This window comes from Numenius arquata, chromosome Z (assembly GCF_964106895.1).
Source record: "Numenius arquata chromosome Z, bNumArq3.hap1.1, whole genome shotgun sequence".
Lineage (NCBI taxonomy): Eukaryota > Metazoa > Chordata > Aves > Charadriiformes > Scolopacidae > Numenius > Numenius arquata.
The window spans coordinates 25,767,174-25,792,712 of NC_133616.1; the positions used below are offsets into that span (position 1 = coordinate 25,767,174).

General features: G+C 38.2%; 1 protein-coding gene across 1 annotated transcript in view; it reads left to right on the top strand.

Annotated features, from left to right (window-relative positions):
- Positions 1-25,539, top strand: part of ARSB (arylsulfatase B) — a 68,183-nt gene that overhangs the window by 30,644 nt on the left and 12,000 nt on the right. Inside the window, exons 5-6 of the mRNA XM_074166220.1 lie at positions 2,359-2,602; positions 10,828-10,898. Coding sequence (XP_074022321.1) covers positions 2,359-2,602; positions 10,828-10,898 — 315 coding nt within the window. The remainder of the gene's footprint in view (positions 1-2,358; positions 2,603-10,827; positions 10,899-25,539) is intronic.

A 25,539-nucleotide genomic window follows, 5' to 3' on the forward strand; every position in this document is an offset into this window, starting at 1 on the left:
CTGCCACATCTGTACCTTATGCAATCAGCATAATCAATGTATAGACTGCCCATGACAGATCAACTCTGTTCTACCTGCTTAGAAAGAAACCAACTCCAGTAACCAAACCAGAAACCCTCCTTTTCCCACCTTCAGCACTTTCTTGATAATTCAGTCAAGAAATAAAGCAGAAGGGGTGTCTTGAACATGAATTTCTGAGGGAGAAGGAAACAGTAATGTTCTAGCAATGTGAAAATGAGAAGTCAAAATGAGTAGGATGAAGCTTGTTTCATATGTTGGGTTTTTTCATTTACATATCAGATAAGCTATCAAAACAAGAATTTTTTTTCCCCATCTTTAACTTAGTGTACTATGTCTGAATGCCGATATCACACACAAGTTTTTACAGGACATATGTTAGATAGACTCCTTGTCTCAGGGAATGTACTGTATAATGAAACTGGCACAACATGAATGTCTTCAACTCAACTACAGAAAGTAAAGAAAAAATAAGTATAGTGAAGATTTTACTTAAATCTATGAAATGCACACTTTTCTCTCTATATTCTTCAAAAAGACAGTCTACTTTTATAATTTTCTTGCTACTTTGTTGGTGAGATTCAGGACTAAAAAAAAAATCTCATGTGCCGGTGTTAAACTGATGTGGACAGTAAGTAGCTTGTGGGACAAAGATGATGTTTAACATACTTAAGATTTGATCCCACTGTATGTCCAAACTGTGCTCTAACACAGTGTAGATAAGATAGCTTTTATTCTAAGGCCGCCAAAGGTTAAAAGCTATTGAAAGCTCTGTCCCATGAGTATCCCTGACAGGAATTCCTGTTTACACTAAAAGCAGAAGGAATTGTTGAAACTTTTTTTTTTTTTTTTTTGGTAACCAGCGACTACTTAAATTCTCAGATCTCATTGCTCAACATTGTTGTGTGAGAAATATTGGTAGGTAGTATTTGGTTGCCTGTATTTCTTGTTGAAGACAATGAAGCTCTTTATTTATTTTTAACACAAGAGTGCTGGACGTGCAAGCAGGCCCATTGGAGGCTAGTTGGGCCACAGAGCAATTTACACTTTTCAAATCATGCCATTTTTTCCCAAGTGCTTCATTTAGCTTAGGCTTTCACCTTTCAAAGTCTTTACTGAGACATGCACTAGTTTATTCTGTACCAGAACAAAAAGGGTTTTCTGTGCAATAGAAAGAAGTTCACAGTGGGGGTTCACATTGATCCCTAATTGATGAAACAGAAGGGAGATAATTTTGTTGTGTTGTGGTTATGGTAAAGTTCTTCTGTAACACATTGGACATGCACTTCTTGTTTCTTCCCTCAAATTCCTGTTTTTTAATCAGGAAATACAATATAAACACGTTAAATTACACTGAATGTCAGTTCAACAACTACTAGTTGAAATAATTTTAACCTCATTAAAATACATAAAAATTATCCTGAAAAGAATTGCCATCAATGGCTCTTCTGAGATCATTACAATAGGTTTGAACAAGAACAACTGTATAGCAGTAATCAAAAATAACTTCAAAGAATGAATAATTCTGTTGACTTCAGGAATGTGGATTTTATTTTAAGTGTATAAGCTTGGTCAGAGAGAATTTAAAAAGAGTTACATGAGCTATCTCTAATTCATGTAGATATTTCTGAGGTACGGTAGTCACAGTTCAACTTTTTCTGTAACCATCTTGTATGTTCTTCTCACCAAAAACAATAAATGCAGTATATTTCTGAAGTGCTTCAATTATTTTAACTAGTTTCAACTGTTTGTTAGGCCTTTCTTCTTCTGCCTGAGAAACTGTTTTGTGTGACATTACAAATCAATGTTGCTGCCTAAAAATCTAGGAAAAAAATGGTTCTCAACTGGCAGTACGAGTATTGTTCTGACACTGGAATTCAATTTTCCATTTTAAGTATAACTTACCTCTTTGGAAGACAGTGTATTCTAAGTACTAATGATGGCATTGATAGCAACTCTTCTTGTGGTCTGTGAAGTAGTTGGAAATAATTTTTTTAAGTCTTTGATTCTGTAAGCTTTGAATGTCTAATGATATTTAGAATCAAAGTCAGAGGTTGCTCTTAACAAAGTCTTTCTAAATCCTTGGCTTGTAGTATGGTATCATTTCTGCCTAACAATAACTTCTCATTGTAGTAATTTGGAAGACTCTGGCAAGAATTAGCTTACATTTGCGATATGCTCTGAACACGTGATGTTTTGTACAAACACCTAACAGCGCTGGTACTTGCATGACATGACTGTATTGTGAAAATATTTTTTCAAATGGATGAATACATGTTGTGTGAAGGATTGTTCTGTTTATTTCTTACCAATAATTCCTTTTAATTACGTGTTTTCCAGATAATGGAGGACAGACTTTGGCAGGTGGGAATAACTGGCCACTGAGAGGAAGAAAATGGACCCTCTGGGAAGGAGGAGTGAGAGGAGTAGGCTTTGTTGCAAGTCCTTTACTGAAACAGAAAGGTGTAGAAAGTCATGAACTCATCCATATCTCTGACTGGCTGCCAACGCTGGTACACCTTGCTGGAGGACATGCCAATGGCACTAAGCCTTTGGATGGCTTTGATGTTTGGAAAACTATCAGGTAAATTGCATGTCAAATCAGTGAGTCAGCATTCTGGTATGAAAAGAATTTAATCAGCCCAGAGAGCAGAGCTGGAACTAGAGGAGGGGAATATTACATGTTCCTTTCCCTAAATATAGAGAAGGTGTAAGTACAGTTAACTTTGCTATCCATGAGAGAATTATCTAGGTTGCAAATTAATCCTGGTTACAGATGCAAAACCTCCATACAGCTTTAATTTGGTATGTTGAATTTATCAGTGTGGACATGGCAATGCATAAACATGGAATACTTTTTCAAGAATTCTCTGTGATCCAGAAGTACGTTAACTGATTTTGCACAGCATGGAGTACAAGGTAGCAAATTTTGTGGACCCTGCCCTGCTCACTATAGAGCCCAGTTGGTTCTCTCTCTCTGCAGTACATGTCCGGAATTGAACATGTGGGAAATCTATGCCGACATTAAACTCACTGAGCATGGATTCCACTTTGATGGTTTATTAGCTCAGTACAGGACCTGTCAGGCTGACTCCAAGTGTAACCATTTGAATAGGTCTCCATCATGCTGTCCAGCGTCTCAGAAAGCCTGCGAGGTTGAGTACAAAAGTAGTCCTGACTTGGTTCCTGAGAGGTCGTGATGTTGTGCCTGATTTAAGCAAACTGGAGTGCTCAGGAGCACCGCGCAGACATGCTTAGATGGCTGGAAAAGAGAGGCAGCTTAGCTCCAGTTGGGTTGGCACTGAGACCAATGACTTTTACTGGGGCTCTCTCTGACTCTCTGCAGCTCTCACGCTGTCTGGATTAACTGGGATATCCCAAGCACCATTAGTTCAGATAACTGAGTCTTCTGTGCTTTAAAAGACAAAATGAGTTAAATCCCATATATTTTTCCTCTGGAAAAGGATAATAAAAATGGTATCACAAATGCTAGATACTGGGGGCTCTGGGCACATCTGAATATGTGCTTATTACTGGTCTGTTGGGCTCAGCAGTGTCAGTAGAATAGAATGTAAAAGAATAAATGAAATAGGCATTAACTGATAAAGATGATTTTTTTTTTCCACTGGAACACACTATCAAAAGAAACTCTGGTGTTGGCCCTGTGTGATATCTTCTATCAAGACTTATATTGAGTCAGTCCTTCATCTTTCAAAGCTTTTCTTTTATTCTAATGTTTTTTTAATTCTACTAAAATGGATGACAAGGTTCTTAAAACCCGAGTTTCTGTGGAATTTTGAACTTCTGTCACCAACCTTTAGTTTTGCATAAATTGCATTATGACATAGGTTTAAATTCCTTTGTTTCTCCCTCTTCCGTGCTGCATGTAATACATTCATTGATGGGGCTAAATCCTATTGTCTATGTTGTTAGAAGTTAAATTTATTTTAGTTGTTCTTTGAATATAGTTTTAATTCGCATAAGAATCATTTAGGATGGAAAGTTTAATATTGCTAAAACAAAATAAAAGGACTAACAATTCTATTTCCTAGATGCTGTTCATGTGAGAATTAGTGTTTTGTTTCTTTTCATAGTCTTTATTATGTTTCTATAGCAGTCAGACAATATAATATTACATGTGTTGCGACCTTTGGTCCCCTTCTCAGGTTTCCCACCACAGCTTGCAGGAGAAACGTAGCTATTTTCTGCAATCTTCTACATAGTGCATTACGATAAATACTGATTTTTGTGTGTCTTAGCATCCCAGATTGTGAATTGCAGGAGTTAGTTCCTAAACAAGTGCCAACAGCAAGTGTTTGGCTTAGGGATCGCGATGAGAAATTGAGAGTTAAAGCAGGCAGAGTTGAAACCATCTACCTGTCCCTGGTTAGCCCTATATAGACCTTGAATTAAAAAAACAAACAAACAAAAACACAAACCAAAAAACAACTAAACAAAAAAACTCCCAAACCTGAACACCCTCCCCCCAAAATACCAAAAAATCCTTTATTTTGAGTTCAGAATTGTTTTGTTTGTCATTTTAGTAGGATTACCTGTTGCGAAACTGCTAAGGTTGATTTCTTTCCTAGTGCTGCTTGTTTCGGAGGAGCTATGGGGTAGTTTTCTGTACTAGCTGGAGTTTGCAGAGAGCTCATGGCCTTGTGCCCAGGTGTACTGTATGGCTCTCTTCCAAGTGGAAGAAGATAAGGATGTGTATAATTGAGGCCAGGGACCATTAACTGCCAGGAAGGAATGGCGACTCCTGTCCAGCCAGAGACAGTAAAGTATTTTACATGCCAATGTTACTGTGGGAAAACAGCATCAGCAAGATCCTGGGTTACTCCTAAACCATAGGCTTTTCTCCCAGCTACCAGCTGAATTCCTGCCTAATTCAGGTTTAGTTTCAACCAGGTATTCTTTGTCTTTTCAGATCAGGTTGCTTCAGCAGGAAAATTATACGTGGGGAAGGATAGGAACAGCTGTGCATCCCCTGCATGCTTCTGGCACTTTAATACTAAATCTTCATGGAGAAACTGAATGCAATGTTTACTGGCACTGCTGGGGAACAGGTGACCTCCAGTATCTTCAGTGGTGCCAACCAGAGGCCCTCTGTCCAGAGGGGTGAAAAAAGTCAGTTTTTGTGAACTGTTCGGCTGCTCTTTGGCTGACCTTGCAGCCAAAATGTCAAATTTCACGTGATTTTCCCATGTAATCAGGAGAAATGAGTGTATTAAATGTCCTGATCATAACTCAAAAGGTCACTTGAATATTGGATAGCAAACAGTGAAGGCACAGTGCCCTTTTGGTGACATCTGATGGAAAGTTCAAATATGTTGGTCATAATGAGTGAAATTAGATTTTTCTAAGATTCTACTTCATTTGAAAAAAGTAAATTAATAGCCAATTACTGTGTTACATCTGCATTTTTTTCAGCCCTTCTTGTGGGTTTGGGCCAGGGGGCGGGGGTTGTGGACTTTAATCCTAAGCCTACTGTTTCTTATGTGTGTAGTCAGAGGGAAAAAGGTTATAAATTTGGAAGTTTGATTTACATATTTGAAAGAATATGTTAGGCAATGCAGATACTCTCAGAAGTCACAAAAATGCTGGATCCATTTAATTATCTGACTGATCTCTGTCTAAAAATTGTCAGTTCTCAAAAGATATGTTCTTAATATGATAATTATATAATACATAGAAGTAATATAATTATGAAAGTAACTATTTATAAATACATTTTTAAGATATAGATAATGATCTAAATAATACAGAAATTAGATATAAATTTTGAAATCCTAAATACCAATTCTGAAATCCTAGACCAAAATGAACTTTCTGTAGTGATTTTAAGCTTATTGCTAGTCCAAAGAGGGAATTGCATTAACATAACACTGACCAATATTAAGTTGTTTTAGTAAAAAACGACACATATATTCAAGTGTTCTTTTCATGTCTCCTCTACTTATTTTTAACTTGAAGAACCAGAAGAAAGTTAGTGATTAGGAGGAAATGGCATGAAAAGATAAAGTTCCGGAGCACATGTTTCTTGTGGACAAAAGTATCTTCTTTTGCATTCTTTTTAGCTAGCTATACTTTTTGTTTCTTTCATACAATGCATGAAAATGAGGAAATACAGTGTTATTGTTCTCATTGTTTGAACTTCTTTTCTTAGGCAAAAATTTTCATGCTACTTAAAAGCTCTTGGATGGGGAGTTTGAACTCAAGAGCTTGATTGCTTTTCCCAAATTGATCTGCTGACCTAGTAGTGTAGGAAGTAGTATTGCAACGTCGTATAAATGAGAGATGTAGTAGAAGAGGAATGTGATGTTATTTAAAATAAAAACTGAAATAAAGCAGGTTTTACTCTCACAGTCTGACACTCTCACTCACCGCAGGGTGTGGGTGTCTAAGGAGTCTGTCCAGCAGCCAGGCACCAGGGTAGGAGTTTTCAAGCCATGCATCTGGCAGCCAGGCACTTGTGCAGGCACAAGCCAGTGCTTGTGACCAGGTGTTAGGACCAGGATCTGTTGCAGTGGTCCAAGCATGCCAGCTATTCAGTTCTAACATCTTCTGTGTTCTTCTTAGGTTGGTGACCATGCACACGTTCTGGTTATGCCTTTATGTACCCTTTTGGTGCTGCTTCTCTGTCCTGTCCCACTTCTGTGAGTCCCAGGTGCCATCTCTGTTATGTTTCCCCATCTCCCTATCATGGAAAACTTGTCTAGATGTGTTGGAAACCTGCTAATCTGCTGTCGTTAACACAGGGCCGTTATGAGAGCCCTTTCCCTGCTGTGTGTTTGTGCTGTTGTCTCCCCAGGCAGATCTTTCCACTCTCTGTTCATACCAACCTTGGCCTTTCTGCTACAGTTTTCTATAGCAAAAGATCGTCGACCACCAAAAAAAACTTTTCCACTCAAATATTTCTTGCAGCATATCTTTAGACCAGTACTTCCTAAACTTCATTTTCCTCCAAGTACCTTTGGAATTAGATTTAGCTTTCCCTTTAATATCCCCAACTTCTTTTAAAAAATAACTTAGGATAGTATTACAGTACCAACCCATTTTTGGATATCTATCAGATCATTCCGATTTCAGGTATAAACCTTCTACATAAATCATAGTAAATTGCACTTTTCTAATACTTTATATTACCATGGATAACACTACAATATAGTTGGAATCTCTAAAACCATGCATGTACATATTAGAAATTATATCTAAAAATACAGGATAATATCACTAATATATTTTATAAAAATAATAACTGAGAATACTAAGAAAAATTAATGGAAAACAACACTAAAATGCATGAAGTCAAGGAATCTAAACCATACTGCATGTCTCCAAGTAAGTATCTCAAAAGGCACTTGCATTTCTAAGAAACATCTGTTCTCCAGATGCTTGCTACTCTATTGAAATAGAGACATGAGGCAAAATAATTTTACTTATGCAGAAATTTGCCCTGGTTGATATATTGTTTTGATATATTTTGTTTTTCAGTACTGAGTATCTAGTATGTTTGTGCTCAGAAAAAAGATTTTATTTTGCATTAGCAGGAAAATGGAAAACCAAATGGTAGAGCACATGAAGCAGTATGGTGGGCACTGAGAGATTCAAGATAAAATGCAGTAAAAATACTAATATTTCTTCAAAGCTTGTTAGGAAGCATAGGTTTTCAAATTTTACTCATACATTTTGCAGGACAAATTTCAGTTTTATATTTTTGTAATGCTGGAAATACCAGAATTGACTAGGTGAAGTACATGAAGCAAGAGCAACTTTAATGCTTGTGTTCCAAATGGTTACATTCATTTTAGGAATTAAACATCTGTTTGAAAAAAAGTTTCAGTGTTGTGGTATAAATTAATGCTGAAGAAAGAGCAATATAAAGCTGAGAGTAATGTTTATTTCCAGCATATCTGAAATGTAATTATTTTAGGAAAGCATGTACAGATATGACCCAGAGAACTACAATATATGGCAAGGTTAAAAAGGCTTAGATTTTGCTGAGTGACACTAAGGATATTTTTATGCAAGATAAACATATTTATCCTGGAAAACCTTGGATTCCTTCCCAAGGACACCTTCTGCCTATTTAACAGCAACAACAACAAAAGTGAAAGATCACATGTAAATGTTTGTTCATGTTCACTAAGGAGTAATAGATCTTTCAGTACGTTTTAAAAAATTTGCAAAGCAGAAGATAGAGTGATGTTCTCAGCATAAACTAGCTGATTCTCATACCAGCTCTGAAGTTTGTCTGTATGTTTTCGTCAAGACGTTCTTACATAGAGGATTTTTTTTTAAAACAATATCTTTTAACTGCTTAATAGTCAGTCAGACATGGTGGAATAATAACCAGACAAAAGTTCCTTATTTTTAGGGACAGGAGCAATATATTAGAATGTTGGACTCTAAAAATAAGTATTCTAAAATTAGAGCATTGTAAGATATGGTTACACTGGAAGCTGCTGAAATACAAAGGCAGGATTCCCTAGAGAATCTTACTGCTTTCTTATTCTAGCACTGTTGGCTAGACTATATTACTGATGCAAAACATTCTTGGCAGAACATCTGCCAAGGTGAATATGTTGTTTAGGCTGTCTCTTTTAAGGGGACTGAGGTCAGTGTGGAGCTCCCTAAATGGGAAGGAGGACAGAGTTTAGGCACAGGGAAAGGGAACTCTGCTACAAGCCTAAATTCTCTAATTCTTGTCCCCAAGATGTTGCTTCTGTCGTCCTGATGTCCTTTTCTGTCAGCTAGTCATGTTCTTCAACGTACAATGCCATCTTCTTTTCTGTGGCTGTTGTTTAATGAATAATGTATGCTGGTTATAAACCTCCATTTTTTGTGCAATAGAATTACCCAAATAATGCCCAAACTGAACAAGCAGATAGCGCTACAGATCTTAATACAGTAGTGCTGTAAGCTTGAGGGAGTATACCTCATGATTATAAATAAATCACATTTCTAAGTTACTAATACCAATATTCTATGACAGAAAAAAAATTGGATTAAATAATAATGACAACAGCAGCATGAAAAATTTAAATGAATGCGGATGTAATCTTTATATTTTGTGTTCTACGTGCTGTGCAATATCATTCCTAGCCATGTTTAGTGTACAGTACTCACCCTCCAGATTAAAAGCCATAAAGGGAATTACCTTTAATGATATGATAGTAGTACTGGTCTGCTGGAACAGCATGAATATTCTTGGTTCTGACTTTCTACTTAATGTGGTACTGTATGAATATTGGATGCATAAACAGGAGAAGCACATAGGAGTAAGTTACTTCTTTCTTCTGTATTTGACCCTGGTGGAAGATACTTAGCATAATTCTGGTGTTTGCTTTCTTTTAAAAGGATACTGAAAAATGTAGATACAGCTTAGAACTGCAAAATAGGAGAATCTCCCTCAGCAGTTACTGCAGAGTCATTCACATGCTATAAACTGATATCCTAGTTTACCTTGTGCTACTGGTTCATAGTACTGTTACCTGTGAACAGTCGGCAAAAAGCACACTTCACCACAGCTGTAGATGAAGCATCTAGGGACAGTAAGAGTCTATTAAATCTAAGATAAAGTTTGGTTAAATAAGGCCAAGCATTCCTTAGTTAAGAGTGTGAGTGCTATAGATACTAGGGTGCAGGCAGGGGGGGAGAGTTAATCTTTCACACACATTTTGGGAAAAACATTTTTGTGGCAGTTTTTATATACTGAATTACTAACACTGAAGGTTACTTATTATACTTCCTCTGTATTAATTCCAAGGCTGTATTATCTGAATACATTTAATCTTTCATCTAATCCTCCTTGTTAATTTTGTACTTGATCAAAATATGTAGTGTCTAGAAATGGCTTAAGAAATGGAATAGAAGAATATTAATTTTAGTTAGTTGTTAATGAAAATTTTAAATTACAGGTAAATAATGTTTAATTATATATTTTATATATTAAAATAACAGCCATTTTTGAGGTTTATACTAAGTTTTATATTACCTGATTTTTTTTATTTTTAGTGTCAAGTTGTTTAGGGGCCCTGGTTGAGTTTTGGAGTCTTACAACAAAGGTCCTTAACAATAAGACAATTTAAGTTATTTCTAAAAAGAAGTGTTTAGGTTCACTGTCAATTAATAAAATACTTTTGTGCCACGAGGTAGCCAAAGTTCTTTCTAATTATGTCTTCCTGCTCATGTTGCCCTTTCTAAGGAATAAATTTTTTTTCCTTAGTTTTTTAGGACCGAGTTTTACTTATCTCAGAAAATTTATCAGTAAGTTCAGAGGCTCGTTCCACGCAGTCAATGTCTAGAAAAAGAGGGGTGATTACGTTTTTTCCCACAAGAAGGTTCAGAGTATCTAAATAATCCTTGTGACCTCAATTACAAATCAAAGGTGGTTTTTTTTTGAGGGGTAGCGAATGCCTCTAGTGTTTTTTAAGGCACCAGGCCAAATTGCTTTCAGCACTCATTCAGGTATGCAGAGAGCTTAACAAGTGCCATGCCAGCTTACGCTGCAAAATTTGATTTTTAAAGTTGATTGTTGTAAACCCCTGCTTTGGTAGGGCCAGTTCTGTACTCTGTAAACTTGTGAATAATCTCATTAAACACCAGTGAAGTCAGGGAAGACTGATTGGGGCAAAAGCTGTTGCTACTAGGCTGGAAAAGAGCATTCAGATTAAAGTTGATAACAATTAGTCTATGGTTATGAGCTCATTCTGTATTAGGATGACAAAAAGCCTTAAAATAAAACATGCAGAATACTAATGAGCTGTAGAAGGAAATTAACATTTCCTTTGAAATCTCTTATAGTGAAGGAAGGCCTTCCCCCAGAGTGGAACTGCTGCATAACATCGACCCCTTGTTTGTGGATGACTTCCCATGTGAGTATGCTACTGATTCTTCAAGAGTTATTAAATATACAGTTTATCTTCTGAGCACTCCTTCTTTTCCTTAAGTGAAGTATATCCTGCTAGGTGAAACGAAATAGAGTAGGATGCCTTCTGCTTTTAAGTAAATAGCTTTAAAATACAGAGACGCCATCTCCCAGGTGCAGTAAGTACTTACTGAATCATGACCAATGAGCGCTTCCTATTTCAGGGAGCTCTGAAGAACGGCTGAGTAATGAATAAAATACTTTGGTGTATGGAAATGTTGAGGACCAGCCATGCCCCTGAGGTGCACAGTGAGGCGCGCTGCCAAAAACCCCTTCCAAACCCTGTCTCCCATGCTCCAGGTTGGCAGGTAGCTCCCAATGAACTGCTTGCTCTAGCACGTCTTGAAACATCTATGTGATATGACCTTGCAAATGGAAAACCTGAGTTTGTGGGAAGCTGAGAAGTTCCAAGTGTTGTCATTACTTTTGTTCCATAATCACATGGGTTGGATCTTTAATGCCATAATCACATGAGCTGGAGCTTAGGTTTGCCAATTCTATAGCTGTTTAAGCACCGTCTGTTTTATGATTCAACATTATTAGTTTGCTAAGGACTACAAACTTTGCAAGCAGTGATTTTTTTTCATGCAGAACATTGGAACAGGTCCTTTCCAGTGTTTTTATAGCATTTCTGTATTTCATTAAATAAAGAAGTAAATCCAGGAAGAGGAAAAGTAGAGCAGTGGGGATGGTGATCTGTTGCCTGCAAGACAGATACATGTTGTGCTGTAGTTACTGTATGGAAAGGGGTAAGTTGGCCTTCTGCAATGCACATCTGGTTCTGCGATGCTTTGCTCAGAAGGAGTAACATTGGGCCTATCTCGTGCTGGGTGGACAGCACTGCCTGCAGATAATGCCTACATACTGATGGAATTAAGGTGTAGGTACTCCAGTTTCCCTTCAAAGGATGCTTAGTCCTTTGCAGCATTCCTGTACGATGTTATGCCCTGGTGTGGTATTCTCAGGCATACCTCAGAGGCCATCTTTTCCTTGTGGGAACTGCTGTGGCTGAGCTCAGCAGAGGTGTTTAAGTAGACAAATTCCTGGTGTAAATAGAAGGGGGATGAGCAGAGGAGGTTTTCAAGCTCAAGAAATACTTCCCTGGATTGCTTCCATGATGCCATGCTCTACTACATACAGCGTGTCCTTACTTTTTGTGTGCATTGCGTGAGATTTGAGCAGGGGGCGGGGGCAGGCAGGCAAAAGCTGTAGTGAGTGGAATTTTTATGCTGGATGAGATGTGACTTTTAAGCATCACGAACAGAAGGTGGTGTGTGTGTGTGCCTGTAAATTTACAATGTTTTTATGTACCTTTCAAAACTGGAGTCATTTAAAACAAAAATGTAACTCTTCACCCACATGTCCTTGTGCACCATATAGGGTTTCCCTGTCTCTTCTCAGCAATAGACCTTTAATTTTGGCAAGTTACTTTGTGCCACCTGTTTTGGTTTCTCCCTTAATAGCACTTTTGGTCAGGAATAGGTAGAGTTGACCTCCAAATTAGTATATCTTAGGTTTTCCCTAGTTTTGATTTTATGATACCGTTATTAAAGAATTTGAGAGTAACTAATTATATTTCTGATAGGTTTGACAAGATGTATCACTGTTGTACACAGCAAAATATGCATTAAAGTGTGCTTTTTCAGGTCACTGTTCTTTTCATTAACATACTGTTTCTAGTGCAACAGAGCGTGTTAATTTATAGTCTAGTGTTGAGAACAAGAAATCCAGCTTGCTTTGTACTCCATCTATTGTCATAATGTGCTCAATTTATTATAAGTTAACTGGAAGTTGGCATGCTTTTGTGCTTTGCAGAGTGAGTCATTTTATTATTTATGATTCTGTTTTTGACCCAGATAGTGAAATTATGCTTTGTCATATACGGATTAAAATTTCTATTTAGCAATCTGAGTTATTAGGAGTAACTGTATATGTATGTAACTCAGCTGATTTCTACTTAGTGTCTGTTTTTCATTTGTGCAAACTGAGTAGTAAATTTAGAATTAAGATCCAGATAAATTATGTTGGTGTCTCTATTATGGATAGATTAGGGAGACACAAAGCTTGGAATTTATAAGTACTTTCATATTTTCAGCAATCATGGCTCTCTTTGTGTTTTTTCGTTTGGTTTTTTTTTTTTTTAAAAAAAGCATGTTAAAATAAACTGCCCATACAATCTTTGTATCACCATGTTGATAAACTGTGTATCACTCAGGAGTCTTGCTCTTTCTTTGACTGTTTATTGTTTCCTTTTCCTAACTCTTTTGAGAGCAGAGTACTCTTTTGCCTCTGGTGCTAAAACATATGTATGTATGTTTTGCTGGGTTCATTCCCACCTGCTGTGTAGTCTTTGGCCTTCTTTATGGCCATCTTGACCTTGTCCTAGTCCACTTAAATAATCACATCACCTAAATCATCTTGTGTCAGCTGAAGTATTCATATTATACTAATACTTTCTTTTTTGTCAAAATTGAATTAGAAAGTAAGATAATGTGTGGACAATACACATTAGTCAAATCTTTGGGGTTGCAGAGTACTGTGGAAGAGCAAAGAGGAAATTAAATTTCGTAATACTGTTAAACATAACCAAAAAAACTTTCAGGATGTTGTGGATAGTCATGCAGGTTCTGATCATCATATTATTAAGGAAGACACTGTACTGTTGTTGTGCACATGTAGGGCATTAAGTTGTTGTTGCACTTGCGCTCGCACTCAGTGCAGGTTCAGTGCTCCTGAATGCTTGAGTGCTTTTGTATATAATGTATACTTTCTTTGATCATAACATTTGTATTTAATGGATACATTTATCTTCATCTCTGTCTGAATAAACTGATACTATATATTTCTAGTAGCACGAATGATGGGATCTCATGTAATTAATTGATTTTTTTTTGGCTGAAATAGCTTTGTTCTGTTCAGATTTTTTACACCAAAGCAAGCATTCCATCAGGGAAGAATTTGTGCAAAAGACATTAATTAATTTAGTGTCAACTCAACTGTTACAGCCAAGTATTCGATGGAATGTTACATTAAAAGTAGGACATGCTATCTTGATTACAGCGCTAACTACATCTTTGCTGCTGTGGTCTTTAGAACTGACCTTGACCTGATGCAACTTTTGAAGTGCTCAGTCTGAGCTCTGGTTTCTAACCTCTGGGCATCAGCCAAGGTTACTCCAGCAGATCTGATGAATCTGCTGAATAGCATCTGCTCACCTTTTTTTCAGGAGCTCATGTCCAGTGGTAAATACTATAGCCCTACAGTAGTCTTCTATCAAACTCCTATACTTCTCTCCTATTGTTAATACTAAACGTGATAAGCGGGAAAACTCTGTAAACTAGTTTGCCTGCAGTTCCATTTTACAAAAACAATGCTGAGAGGTCTTATTTCACTGACTCTTTCAAGTAATCACCTTTCCTCTCAGAGGGCAGACTTTCTTCATTCAAGAGTAAACCTTTCCAGTGGCCTGAAACACATTGCAGTGTTTCAGACTGTAATTCCTCATTTGTTGTCTTCCGTGCTAATAAAGGGGTTCCTGGCCCTGACCGCAGACTTTGTCTGCAGGCTGCCTCTGACCCGTGGCAGCCCAGTGGAGTGATCAGAGTTAAAAATCATTTCTGTCACTGAACTGGTCTGGTTCGCAGTGCAGACCTACAACAATTGCGGTAGTGTAATGGAGGAGGCAGTGGAGTGAAAAACTAGAATGGGATTGCCAAAAACTAGGATGAGGAGCAGGGTGGGTTGTGGTCATCGTAGCCAAGCCAGTCTGGTGGTAAGCTATTGCAAAGATGTCCTCTCCCTTTCTCCCATCCTTTCCTCCTTCCCTTGGGTTGGATCTGGAAATCACATGGTGACAAGACGACTTCTCTGCCAGATCAGCCTTCAGACTATTCTGGGTGGCAGAGGGAAAGAGGAGGAGAGGTTTCTATCACATCAGCCAGCTGAATCAACTTGCCCTGTAGCTGTATGACTGGGAGCAGGGAGGGGAATGTGTGGTTGGTGGCAGATGGAGGGACTGGCCGCAGGACCCAGCAGCTAAGATCAGCTTAGGCCACCGGGGAACCTCAGCCAGAGGCATTAGTTTCATGGAGTTTAAGCTAGTGGAGGTTGCTGCTGCTACCAAAGAGGAAATCCTGCCTCCCACAGGGCCTCACCACTGCTCCCCTTTCTCGTGGGTCACCAAAGCCACTCACAGAGACAGGCTACAAACAAGGTCAGGATATTGGTTCAGATTTTAATAACCTTTTTTTTTTTCCTTCGGATGTATGTTGGATATATAGCCAAGCACTCATTTTGGCACAAAGTATGAGACTAGAAGGAATTTCAGGGGACAGGTAAGACTGACTCTGTTGGCTCTGAAATGAAACCCTGAGGTTTCCATTTCATATTATGTGATGAAGTGATCCAGCAGGTTTCTGCTGGGGATGTGCTTCGCTTCCTCCCCTGCCCTTTCCCAGCCACATGCTCCTGGTGCTTATTTTGCATCCATTCTGGCACTCCATGGACGGATCCAACTTGTTAGTCTGGTTTTCATCTGTCTGGTAGGTTGAATCTGCTCATTGAAGGGGCTAATAGATGCCAAAGGCAGCACAAGGCGGAGGGCGAGGAGGGCTGTGTGGTTGGAAGTGGGGAGGCAGAGGGAGAGCCAGCCCTCCTGGCACTGTCTGGCTGCTCTTGGAGCCAGAGTCCCAGGGGCAAAGACTGAGGAACCACACCTTGTGGTTGGACCTCACTGTGCTAAACCAGTCTGGTGAGCTCCGCAGATGGAGCTGAACCCAGGCTCCTCAGAGGTGGTTTCTCCTCCCCCTCCTTGCTAAAAGCCGTTGCTTTTGTCTTTCTGGTTGTTTCTTCACTACCCTGTTGGTTACTTTCAGAAGTGATGAATATATGTCTCGATCGCTGGGTTACAGCGCAGATTTACAATTTATTAGAGAGTATGCAATTACATAAAAGCAGGATATTGATATGAAAGATCTACTGTCTTACATGTCTGGGTCTGAAACGTTCACATTTTCTGGTAGTTTTAAGAGTTTGATAGTAAAACAGGAAAATTAAAACCAGAAAGCTAAAATTATATTGAAACAGTGTATCATTTTCTCTGTAATGTACGGGTTAAGACAGCACAAATAAAATGCATAAGGTAACTTAAAAGTTGCATAAATCAAGAATTTTATTTACACGTGTTGGAAGGAAAAAAAACCCAAAATTGTTTTGCCTCATTTTGTGACTTTGTCTTTAAAAAAAAAAAAAGCCAAGTTGTTGATGGTTTGGCAGCTGTGTGGGTGACGTCAGCTCTTCCATTGTGAAAGATCTGCTTTCTTTTAGACAGCCTTATGGCATTTCATCAAGTTTTGGTGATTCAGCTGAATTAAAAACCAACTGGATTTAAGTCTAAATTCCCCTAACTGCTAAACCAAACATATTTCTGACCACACAGTCATTGCTAGATGCCCTGTCTTGAAGCAATATTGAAACTTTATATCCCACAGAAGGCAATTTTATTTTGAGAATCAGGACTAAACGACATGGTGAAAGGAAATGTACCCTTTAATTCAGAGTTGTTAATCAGAATCTGTCAGTACACACTGTATTATTTTTTAATCTGACTTGCTAAATTTATTAATTAATTTAGTGAATTTCACAAAATCTTATAGACTGCATGTATAGCATCACTTTCTCTTCAAAAAGAATTTTAATTTCTTTAAATTAGAAAGATGTATCCAAAATAAATATGTTGTTGGGTGGGGCTGGTTTGGGCTGAAAAAACTTTTACCTTCATTTAAAATTCCAGACTTAACCATAAACTAAAACTTCAAAGGCATAATAAAATTGTATGCTACTAATTGTAGTCAATTTATTATGAAGATATCTATTCATAGAGGCAGAGATCCAAGACAGAGAACTTGTAAAAACATTCTGTGATTTTTCTCCAAACTTTTATTTGCCCTAAGCAAAATTAATCAAGCTTTACATTGCTCTCCTTGACATTTGAAAAAAGGCATTGTCTCATACATGCCTCATATATCTCATATATATGCCTCATATATGCGTTATTAATTGCCAAAATAAATGATTGCTTATAAGGGTTTAGATCTGCTGTATGCAGAATGAACATATAATATATTATAATAGAGAAAACATTTCAGTTGTGAGCCTGATGTATCATTCATGGGCATTAAAATTGCATTATAATGGCTGTAGCTTTACATATTATATCCATACATATACCAAAATGATTCATCTTGATTAAGGAATAGACAGTCTAGGCTCCTTTAGGCCCCATTTATTCACTTTTATCCAGGTGAAAGATGATTCTAGAGGCTTTGCAGGCCAGAAGTGATTTTTTTTTCCCCAGTTTTATTACTGATGATCTAGCTGCTTTAGAATTATTAAAAGAAGAAAGTGAAAAACCAATCTCTGGTAATGGAGTTATTCAGTAGCAGCAGAAGACGCAGGTATGCATGGATGCTGCATGAGCTTCGGATGGAATAAATACGCTCCCTGTCTGTTCCAGGCTAAGACCCAGAATCCACTCTTAGAGCCATAAATGTACAGAAAAGTGACCAATATGGTTAGCTGGCTGAGCTTATGTAGTCACAGCTGGGATGAGAGAATGGTCAAGAACAGGGAAAAAGACAGATACATTCTTTGCTTCTCCAAATTTCAAATTTCTCTGCAAAATTAAACATATGCACGCTGACCATCTGGACTGTGTCATCTTTTCATTACAAGAAAATCATAAATTGCAGTGACCCCCTGTAAATTTATAAGGCAGGATGCCAATATGTGATCCTGGAGCCATGTGTGGCCCTCAACCACTTCATGTCGTGCTTTTCATGCTGGTCTGGCAGTTTTGGGCAGAGCTCAGCTGCACTCTCTAATGGGAGGCAGCCGTTCCAGCCAGCTCTGCTGCCATTCACATCAGAGATAAGTGATGTTTTTCTTTGGCTGTCAGCTGTATGAAGTTTCTGGGGTGTAGCTTTTGCTGTCAGGAAGTTTGGCCTGTGGTTTGTACATTGCATTGGCTCTTGGCCCACGTGCATCTCTTGGCCCACCATCCATCCCTGCAGTATTCAATACTAAGTCTACGAGGATTGCACATTCGGTGAGCCTCATAAACACTAATCCCCGTGTTTCCTTTGGGATGTAGATAATCTCTTTTAGAATTGAGAAATGTTAAGTCACTTGCGAAGTGTCCAATGCCAGTATCATGACTGGAATTCAGAAATCCCTTGGTATTGCTTCTTTTTGATGCTTCAGTATATTCTACACCTATTTGAACATAATACTAACATTTTATATGTTAGTGTTGATGTAAATCATAACATAAATCTTGACATAAATGTTAGATTACAATTTTCAAATGAAAAATCTCTGAGCTGGAAACCTGTAAAGTTTTGATTGTGCACAGGATGTTAGAGTCAGGGTATACGCCGCTCAGTTCTCTGTACCTTGAACGCTGCTACCTTACAGTGATGCAAGTGGGGATTGGGTGATTCACGTATAGGGCCATCTTGACATGACCTTTGATGTCTTCAGTAATTCATAAATACTATTACATTCAGTTCAAATCTGTTTCCTGGAAAAAATAAGATTTTGGGGTTTTTTTTCCTTATTTTTCCATCAAAGTGAAATTCAAGCATTTCCTTTTACCACCTCTCATTTTGTGATGCTTAACCTTGTAGGCTGTATTAGTAAGTTTTCTCTTATTTAGAATAACTTAAATTTTTTTATTCTTTCATTTTTATAAGAATGTAATAATCTGGATAAATGCTTCACCCTGTCAATATCCACAGGGATTTTTTGCTGCAATGAGTAATTCTGGGTTTTACTCAATTGTTTGTGTGGTGGGGTTTTTTTGTAAAGATATAACCTGTTGTAAAAATTAAGGTGAATACTTTTAAACAAGAACGAGAGTATTTTTGTATGCTTACTGTTGTTAAAATTGAGAAGAGCATGCATTTTGAAAGGTAAAAGACAGCATGATAGTCTAGTATAAATCTTTCCTTTGGAATCAAACATTACTATGAGAAAACTGAAATTAGAAGGGGTAATAGTGGATCTGTATGTTCACAGCGTTCAGCCAAGTGAATTAAGACAGGTGAGCTTTACGGGGTGAATTTATCTGTGGCACAGGCCTATACCTTGTTAACATGATGGTAGGAAGTTACAGTGTCTCAGGGTTTATCTATTTCTTCAAGATCAGTATTCTATTCATTCTTCCAAGGTTAAGGTCATGGCTATTCCTCAAACACTTTTATTTTAATAAAGTAACAGAAAGACTCAGAGTTTTGTAGAAAACTCATTATTGCCATAAAGCAGCAAAAGGTCACAAAATGTCTTTTCTCAGTGAAGTAGCAAAACCCCTTATTTCTTCAGTAATTCATTGTCACAGTCTAGGCTGGAAGAGCCCTTGACATTTCCAGAGTTTCCTTGTTGAGGTGAAATAATTGATCTATACATCACAGTTCGAAAAAAGAGAAATCAGTTGAAAGCATATATATGCAAAGGCCTTTTAGCCCACAGAGCCGTCTGCATTTCAAAGTGACTGTGGCAGGCTTGTCCTTCCTTCTGGGATGTTTTCATTAAGGCATTAGGCCTACAAACACATGCACAACTTCAAAAATGTACTTTATAAGCGAGGATGAGCAAAGACAAAGGTTACACAGATGTAACTGAAATGCAAAACCCATCACTTTTGAAGGGCTGCTACTGACTATTGAGCTATCATTTAGAAACACTGTAGGATATTTTATTTATTTTATTCATTATAAGCATGGAGGAAGATCTGTTGGCTTTAAAAGACAGAGAAGAAAAGCAAAAATGAATTTGCTTTATCTGTGCAAAGAGGTAAAAGTGTAGACAGAGGAAGGTGCATCGTGTGACTTTTTAAAAAATATGCAACATTTTCTCTCCAGTAGGGAGAAGAGTTGTCTGTCTTCTGTAGTACAGACCATCAGTAACAACAGCGGTCCATAGCACTGCGTAGGCCTAGAAATAACCATGAAGAGCTTGTTTGACTCTCATATTGATGGTGTTTGTTTGTTATTGTGAAGAGAGAAAATGCTACTTAATTAGACAGTGCTATTCAAAGCTACCTTTTAACTTTTAGCTTTGATTTCTATGAGATTTTTTGTCTTTGCTGCTTCATAAGAAGTCAAAAATCTAATAAGCACTAAATTACCTACTGATTATAGGTTGTTGATGTACAAGCAGCAATGTCTGTGCAAAAGCAGTCTGTTCACAAACAAGATACTCTTACAGATACTTCCTTACAACAGTCTAAATAATCTGCTGGAGCTCAGAGTTGTTCATCTATTGAAGTCAGACACTGAGACTTTGATATTTAACTTTTACCATAGTAGAATATTTTTTTGTAAAGTTCCCTGCAGATTTTCTCTCAGAAAGACTAATTTTGCAATGATTGTAAACCAGCTATAAATCTAGTAGAACAAATGTTGATCAAGAGTTTAAAATATATGCATTTTCTGAGACATGCAGTAAGATCTAACTTTTGGCTTTTAGTGAATGATGGTGACTGTGAGTGTTATAAGTATCAGTAGCATTTTCTCCTGCCTGTTTCTCCATTTCCACCTGTTTCTCCATTTCCGCCTGTTTCTCCAACTCTTCCGAAAATTCCAGGCATGGAAGTAGGAGTTAAAGCAAAGAAAATAAAATAAAGTTACTTTAAATCATGTATCCCAAGAAAGAATAGCCTAGACATCTATAGCATTACCCATTATAATCAGGAAGCTTTAAAAATTTCCCGCATTTTGTGGAAGATATCTCTAATTTCATTTTCACAGTTTGTTGACTGAGATTTGCTGAAGTTTAGCAGTTATTAATAAAGATCTTAAGACAATTTGCAGACAATCCTGGTGAGATCAGGACTTTTAGTCAGAATTGATTATACCCAAGTTGACTGTCGCGCGTGCACTGGATCCCGGGGCTGAATCAGTTGCAGGAGGAACATGAGCGGCATTCATGCCAAAATAACAATCTGCACTTTGCCAAAGCAATAGGGAGAATTTCTTAAAACTTCTCCTGGAGTTTGCTTTGTCTTGTGGAGTTCTCGATGAAAACTAAGCAACGGGCTGCTTTACAGATTCAGGTCTAGCAACAGGTAAGTTTTGTCGTGAAGTTTCCATTGTATAAAGTGCTAAAAATAAATTTCCAGTACAGCACTGTCTACAAAATTTCTAATGCATCTATGTGAAATACAGTGCAAAATTTTCTGTTTATGGGCAAGTGATAGTTTTGCCTGTGAAATCCTCATCTACTTGTATGTAAGACTTCTCATGCTTCTGTAGCTACAGGGGAGAGAAATATTCCCTCTTCCCCTCCAATTCCTTTTATAAATGTATGGAGAACAACCATGTGTTTTCATATTGTTGACAAACAAATGAGGCATTTAAAAAGACCTTATGTTTATAAATACAAGATATATAAGGTCTAAGCGTGTCTCCTAATAGTAGAAATATTAACTATGACTTTTGTTCTTTTGCTTCTTTATTTCTCAAAAAAATTTCTTTGAAAATTTAGTCTTACTCTTATCTTGCAGGTGAATAATTGATTCATCTGACTCGTTTAAGATTTAGGGACTGTATAAATTATATTACTATGTTAGAAACAGTCATGATTTTTAGAGTGTTTGGAAAAGACTTGATTTAATATTCATCAGTGGAAACAAAAAATGTAGTACTTTCACTTCTCTCAATGCTATAACCATTATGGTCTAGTGTGTATATTAAAAACTTGAACCATGTTCAATATGTTATTTCCTGACATTTAGGAGGAAAAAAAATCTAATGTTGAAGTCAAGCATGTTGGTGATTAATCCAAAAACATAAAGCAAAGAAATTCAAATAGAATGGAAATCAAGTGTAATTTCTGACCCAAGCCATAGATTCATACTACTTTTATTATGTATGCAGCTGAACAATGGAAGAGTACAGCTTTCCAATTGCTAAAATGGCCTTCACTAGAAACGGTATATGCATTCCTGCCACCTCTTTTTTTTTTCTCCCCAAATCCAGGTACTTCCAAACTGGGAAATACCAAAGGAAATCTGGATATTTTTTTCATGTACCATTCTGGTTTTTATGGTGTAGTGTAGAGTCCCTCATTTGGATGTATTTGTAGACTGCCTGCAAATCAAACTATAGACCAGACTGCTTGCAAATGAAAACCACCCTGTGCCTACAGAATATTTTGCATCTATGGATGCTAGAAAAACACGTAGGTCATTGAACTAAAATTTAGAAGATAGTAAAAAGTTACAAATCTGTTCCAACTGGTGTACCCACTAAATTTGCTTACTTTCTTAGAAAAATTCAGTTTTATGTACAAATTCGGTATAAGTGGAAATTGAGGTTACCCAAACTCATCCAGATATCCCATCACCAAGTTAAAGGCTTATTTTCTGTGTTGTTATTCAAAATATTTGTATGCATTATATGATGTGAAATGGAAAATATGTGGAAAACCTGCATCCTAAAGTTTCATACAGTCTGTTGGGGAGAAATCTCACCTGAAAGATGGGCAATGACGGTTAAAGACCCTTTCTAACCACCAGGGTAAGTCAGGGCGTGAATTTGGGTTCCCAAAACCTAGAAACCTATCCCCAGTTTTGGAAGAGGGACAAAACCTCTCCTTTTCTCAGGTACATCCTCATGTGAATTTAACCCTTAGTTTTCCATTTATTTTCTTTTTATTAAAAATGTATGGGAGTTAAACATTGCTGACTGGAAAAGCGGAAACATAACCCCCATTTTCAAAAAGGGAAAAAAGGAAGACCCGAGGAACTACAGACCAGTCAGTCACACCTCTGAGCCCGGCAAGATCATGAAGCAGGTCATCCTGGAATCACTGCTAAGGCACGTGGAAAATAAGGAGGTGATTGGTGACAGTCAACATGGCTTCATCAAGGGCAAGTCATGCCTGACAAATTTGGTGGCCTTTTACAATATTGCCACAACATTAGTAGACAAGGGGAGAGCAACAGATGTCATCTACCTGGACTTTTGCAAAGCATTTGACACTGTCCCGCATGACATCCTGGTCTCAAAATTGGAAGGTCATGGATTTGATGGATAGACCACTCGTTGGATAAGGAACTGGATGGATGGCCGCACTCAAAGGGTTGCGGTCAACGGTTCAATGTCCAAGTGGTGGCCAATGATGGGTGGCGTTCCTTTGGGATTGGTACTGGGGCCAGTGCTGTTCAACATCTTTGTCAGGGACATGGACAGTGGGACTGAGTGCACCCTCAGCAAGTTTGCGGATGACACCAAGCTGTGTGGCGCGGTCGACATGCTGGAGGGAAGGGATGCCATCCAGAAGGACCTGGACAGGCTTGAGAGGTGGGCCCGTGCAAACCTCATGAAGTTCAACCAAGCCAAGTACAGTGTCCTGCACCTGGGACGTTATAATCCCAGGCACAAATACAGGTTGGGTGGAGAATGGCTGGAGAGCAGCCCTCAGGAAAAGGACTTGGGAGTGTTCATGGATGAGAAGCTCAACATGAGCTGGCAATGTGCACTTGCAGCCCAGAAAGCCAACCACATCGTGGGCTGCATCAAAAGAAGCACGGCCAGCAGGTCGAGGGAGGTGATTCTGCCCCTCTATTCTGCTCTCGTGAGACACCACCTGAAGTACTGTGTCCAGCTCTGGAGTCCTCAACACAGGAAGGACATGGACCTGTTGGAACGGGTCCAGCAGAGGGCCACGAAGATGATCAGAGGGCTGGAGCACCTCTGCTGTGAGGACAGGCTGAGAGAGTTGAGACTGTTCAGCCTGGAGAAGAAAAGGCTCCAGGGAGACCTTGTAACAGCCTTCCAGTACCTGAAGGGGGCCTACAGGAGAGATGGGGAGGGACTCTGTATCAGGGACTGTAATGGTAGGATGTTTTAAACTGAAATAGGGGAGATTTAGATTAGATATCAGGAAGAAATTCTTTATTGTGAGTGGTGAGGTGGTGAGGCAGTGGAACAGGTTGCCCAGAGCTGTGGATGCCCCATCCCTGGAAGTGTTCAAGGCCAGGTTGGATAGGTCTTTGAGCAACCTGATCTAGTGGGAGGTGTTCCTGCCCATGGCAAGGGGGTTGGAGCTAGATGATCTTTATGGTCTCTTCCAACTCTAACCATTCTATGATTTAATTGGTCTGAATCTTTTCTTTAATTCCAATTTACTGAAAATTAAATAAGTTCAGCATCAAATTGGCATCTGTTTCTAATTGCTTTAGTGGACAAACAATAATTTATATAGCATGCAGTTATCTAGGGCTTTCAGTGTGAACTGACAATGTCGTTCTTTAGAGAGGAAACTATTGGATGGTTGGAAAAATGCTGTCAGAGGAAAGTTGAGAAGATGTGGTTGTGGGAAGCAGCACTGACCACAAAGAAAAGTTATAGGATGGCTTTCTGAGTTTTACTGCAGTGAAGTTATGGTCCATTTCTCAAGTTTGTGTTTCCCTTTCTGGCTGCATGTTCCTATAATGAACCAAGTGTTTGGGTGCCTGTTACCTGACGTCTGCCTTTATTCTGCTGTTTCAGTGCAGCAAGGAAGATCAAGTGATATGTTTAAGTAAACAATTTCTAGGTCTTAACTTCTGAGCTTAGTCACATGGATTTTGCAGTGGGGAAAATGGCTCTGGAATTCTGTTTTCTCTGCTCATCCATAAGCCTCAGGTCTTGGTAACATTCATGGGATTGTGTGCTGTTACTAATTTTTTTTTAATTATTATTTTCTTTAATTTTTGTTCTGGGAATCGATAAACTTGTTTTGATTTCAGAGTCACTTTAATTTGATGATAATTTGGGGAGCGTGTGTGTGTTTAAAACATATGTGTTGTAGCCCGAAATTATTGTTGTGAATACAAGTGGAGAAGCCTTTCATATAAAGGTTTCGTGGAAAACACACTGTGTCTACTGAACTGGATGGATTAAGGGGAATTTAGGTTCATTTGCTTGATTAAGAGAAGCTGGTAGCGTGTAAAGTCCTTGTTTGTTACTACTGATGCTTAACCAGTCTGAACCAGAGCCCACTGGAATTAATGGAAGGGTTTTCATGAGTTTTGGTGTGGGTTTTTTCAAGCCCTAACAGACCTCCTGCTGTTCCACAGCTGAGCATTAGTATGGGACAGTGAGCCTGCCAATCATGAAGGCTTTGTGTGTATGCGTGTGATGAGATTTCTAGGAGGTTGAAGACTACTTTCATGAAGGTAATTTTTATGTGGAGTTCCATAATATTTAAGGAAGTCTGTGATATTTTACCTGCTGCTTCTACTGTTGTAGTGCAAAACCAACCTAGGGTGTTTTGGAGGAGTCTGCATGTCTATTGATAGAAAAGTAATCACCTGTGATCTTTGAACAGTTTGGGTGTTCTTTCTTCTCTATTTAATAGGCATCATGTAAGTAAATGTTTTAAATCCTGATAGTAGAGTCAAATGATTTACATTAGAACAGAAGTGATGTGCAAAACCTTTGATTTATGCTAATGGAAGCAGTGGGAAAACAATACCGCTACCATTTTTCTGACAATATATAGAAGCTGGTGAATCCAACAGGGATTTCTTGAGTGGTTAAAAT